The sequence below is a fragment of the Lactuca saligna genome, chromosome 5 (assembly GCF_052625555.1).
Source record: "Lactuca saligna cultivar CGN05327 chromosome 5, ASM5262555v1, whole genome shotgun sequence".
In the NCBI taxonomy this organism is placed as follows: Eukaryota; Viridiplantae; Streptophyta; class Magnoliopsida; order Asterales; family Asteraceae; genus Lactuca; species Lactuca saligna.
In genome coordinates this window covers 17772507-17776499 of record NC_136421.1, presented here as the reverse complement: position 1 = coordinate 17776499, position 3993 = coordinate 17772507, and the positions used below count along the sequence as shown (strand labels likewise).

General features: G+C 35.3%; 1 protein-coding gene across 1 annotated transcript; it reads right to left on the bottom strand.

Moving 5' to 3' along the window:
• Positions 1-2274: 2274 nt before the first annotated feature.
• Positions 2275-3309, bottom strand: LOC145045095 (uncharacterized). The gene is made up of 3 exons (XM_078993441.1): positions 3175-3309; positions 2712-3126; positions 2275-2654 (listed from the first exon to the last, which is right to left on the bottom strand). Exons 1-3 carry the CDS (start codon positions 3307-3309, stop codon positions 2275-2277), a joined length of 930 nt encoding a protein of 309 aa, XP_078849567.1.
• Between the last annotated feature and the right edge of the window lie 684 nt (positions 3310-3993).

Here is a 3993-nt window from a genome sequence, read left to right as displayed (position 1 = left end):
TAGTCAAAGTATTAATTCATAGTCTATTTATTTATATAAATAGATGTTTAAGATCTAAAAACCAAACACCCGAATCACCTAAACGAAACGAATTCCCATTATTAGAAATGTCGTCGAATGCAACAAGTTCTTCGAATGAAGTACCTGGTTCCAATTCTGAAAGGCCATGGACGACAAACGAGGTGTTAGTTCTAACACGATGCTGGCTAAGTGTTAAGGATGGTGTATTGTTACTTGCTCCCCCGCATTGCCTAATTGGTGATGAATGGAGTCGCATCACATCTTTGTTTAACCATGAGATGGGAGAAGGGCAAAAAAGAGAAAAATCAGATGTTGTTACTAAGTGGACGGATGTAAAGGAAGAAGTGACATGGTTCAATCGAGCATGTAGTTATGCGAAACGTAACAATGTTCGTTATCGTGACGAAGAAGAGTTCTTGGAAGTTGTTACAGAGTTTTACATCTGTGAGCATGACGGCAGAGACTTCGAATATGAGGAAGTTTGGAAGGTTGTTAGAGATAAACAATATTTCAAGTAGACCGCTCTAATTTGTGTTAAGAATAACCCATGGACTTGTGTTTTACGTTAATGCTTTGTTCGTATTATGTCGTTGTTTTTCATGTAATTGTTGTGATGTTTTTAATGGTTCATGGAATCCTTGTTACTAATGTATTCTAATATATCGTGATAACTAATGCAATGACCATTTATTAACTCAAGTTAATCATACGAGTTGCTCACATAATAAACTAAAATACATTTTAAACAAACGAAATACATACGAAATACATAAGAAATACATGAAAATAACATAGTACATGAAAATAACCTAGTACTCAAATAATAAACTAAAATAGATTTTAAACAAACGGGATATATTTCAAAATATTCCAAGGGGCTTCAAACTGGAATTCCAACCGGTTACTTAATGACTTGTATTCCTCCTTAGCAGCTTCCAAGATAACCTCCTCAGTAGCATTTAAACGGGTGTCGTCAATTTTGGTATAAAGATCGTTGAATAATAGAACTTCGGTTTTCATTTCATACCATCTTGCTAAGATGTCTAGTTCGTCACGATCGTTTCTTGTAGCCCTTTGGTTTTCAGCATTGAAAATATTGGTTAAACGGCTCCAAAACATTGGATCGTTCAACTTGCTAGTCTCGTACACATGAATATAAGCATGTGTAAGAACCAAGAACTCTTCATTGCTCCATGATATAGAACTCATTTTGATTGAAACTAAGAGAGTGGAATATAAAAAACAATATTTGAACAGATGTATTGGTTTATTTAATAAAGTATTTATGTAACATAAGGTCAATTTATAGTAGTTTCTACACAAAATCGCAGTCCAATCTTCTAATATGTCTGCATTTCATAGTCAAAATTAACTGACGAATGCAGTGTACTATACTTATAACATAACAGAGCACTGTTCGAGTTGACAAGTCATCCCCGGTCGAATGACAACACAATACATTGCTGCTTGAATTGACAAGCCATTGCAGCAGGAAAGTAAGGAGTCGTTATAAATAGATTTTAATATCCGTTGTAGTTGTTTCGTATTACTTCCCTCCCTGCAATTATGGACTCACCACATACATGGAGGAACGCAGAGGAGGTCGCTTTGGTTCAAGCTTGGATTATAACTGTAGAGGAGGATTTTCCACCGGGTCCCCCACAAGTTCGTGCTGGATCATTTTGGTCTCGTGTCTATTATTTGTTTCACCATTTAATGGGGCGTAGTCAATATCGAAGAAGAAAAGATGTCAAAGCCAAGTTTCTGGATTTGAAAATGAAGGTGAAAGAATTTCAACGTATTTACAACGAGTTGGATAATGAACATGCAAATACGGATGAAGACATTCTACGGCAGGTGGCTTTGGAACTATACCGTTTTGAATATGATGGTAGCGAGTTTACCCACTTAGATGCATGAAATGTTTTAAAGAATGTCCCTTATTTTTAATATGCATGTTGGTTAAGGTAATGGATTTTCGTTATTTAAGTTGCCTGTTGTTGTATGTGTGTAGGCGTCACTATTTAATAAAAGTCCATTTCTTTTAATGTATGTTGTTTCCTCAATAGCCAATACATAATACGACATAAATTAAATAACTAATACATAATAAGTCATAAAATATGAATGAGGTACATAAAAAAAGTAATACATAATACGACATAAAATGTAAACAGGTTTCACGGATAACTAATACATAACACGACACTAATACATAATACTACATAAAATATAAAGGTGCTACATGAATAACTACTGCATTGAGGGAGGTAACAGGACCACCGTTTCATTTGGTATTTCCCAATGCACATGTGATGGTATAGTATTCACCAACTCAGATCCATATGCAAGTCGATACACATAACTAGTGAACTTGTAATCAACCAATCTGTTTATGGATCCAGATGTACGGGTTCTTAGACATGCTATAGCGTGGGCACATGGTATACCGCTTTTTTTCCATTTACCACAACTACATACCCTTCGTTCAAGTTGTACGTTGGTGGTGGAAAAATTTTCATCGACTTGATATGTATCCCCATAAAAACGTCTTGCATTCCAATTGTAAGACTTGTTGACACATTTTTGAACCTTACTCTCAACGTAAGGGGTCAACCCACCAGAAAACCTCCCTGTAAAATATGATATTTTAATAAAAATAATAACACATTAAAAAAACTAAATAAAACAATCTCCCTTATCCGCCACGTCGGCCCGTTCAGCATACTTTGATTGTATCGACGTGGTGATTAACTCAATTATCGTTGTTATAGGAAACTCACGTCTGGATATAATTTGCAAAATTTCAGGGACGTCAATCGATTTAACATTGTAGCGTATTTTTGGGAAAAATGCTCGTGTCCATTTTGAAATCGGTATATCGTCAAGCCAGTAAATTGGACTCCTAAGCAAGGAAAAGAAAGGTGATTTCCTACATGCAGTTTGCAACCTTTCCAAACACAAGTAAAAATCATCAACGCTATATGCATTGCATGACTTCCAAAACAACGATTCAACTTCCGTACTGTTATGTCCCACAGAGTCACGTATCTTTCGAGCTATATCTTTAGGACAATATCCATGATAGGAATCCGGGTAGGCACTCTAAACACCAAATTCTATTTTATCACACAGGTTGCTTATGAAACCAACCTCTATGTCGTCACCTAAACAATCTTTTAACCTCATCATGAACCATCTCCATGATTCTTCACACTCTAAGGTTCCCAAACCAATTGCTAAGAGTAGTGGTTCATGATTTCCATCTAAATCCACTGCGAAGTACATTGTTGTCAGATAGCTCCCAATAAGGGGTAAATAACCCACATATATCAGCGGTATCATGCACCTAAGGAAGGTACGAATCTACATAAAAACGAACACATATTAGTGATGAGTAAAAACTAATCGAGATACATTACCATGAAATATTATATAACTCAATAAAAGTAGTATGTTATACCACGCAACCTAAAGCCACAAAACAGAATTGAAAGCGGTTGGTATCGGTTTTCTTGATGGCTGTGAAGGTATTAGGATTTGTTCTTTGAAGGTTATGCAAGAAAATTGGTAGTTGAGAAAAGCTTCTTCCGATGTTAGTACTCATTTTCAAAACCGATGAAAGTGCTCTACAATCATCACACAAATGCAATATCAATAAAATGAGATTATAAATAGAAAATATTGTATCTCTAATGTTCACAATTCATAGTTTAACCTTTTAAATTCGTAGTCAAACCAGTTCATTTCATAGTCAAATTTCATTGACCGACATGACAATACTACAGAACGTACTTGTCTGGATTTCGTAGTTTAACTTTTTGAATTCATAGTCAAACCAGTTCATTTCATAGTCAAATTTCACTGACCGACAAGATAATACTACAGAATGTACTTGTCTGGATTTCGTAGTTCAACTTTTTGAATTCATAGTCAAACCAGTTCATTTCATAGTCAAATTTCACTGACCGA

Excerpts from the sequence above, each read along its gene's own strand:
- LOC145045095 (XM_078993441.1), bottom strand. The coding sequence starts at position 3,309 with ATGTACTTCGCAGTGGATTTAGATGGAAATCATGAACCACTACTCTTA. Across the intron at positions 3,127-3,174 it reads GTTTAGGTGACGACATAGAG|AGTGCCTACCCGGATTCCTA; the intron begins GTTGGTTTCATA and ends TTTGGTGTTTAG. Across the intron at positions 2,655-2,711 it reads CGTGGCGGATAAGGGAGATT|GGAGGTTTTCTGGTGGGTTG; the intron begins GTTTTATTTAGT and ends CATATTTTACAG.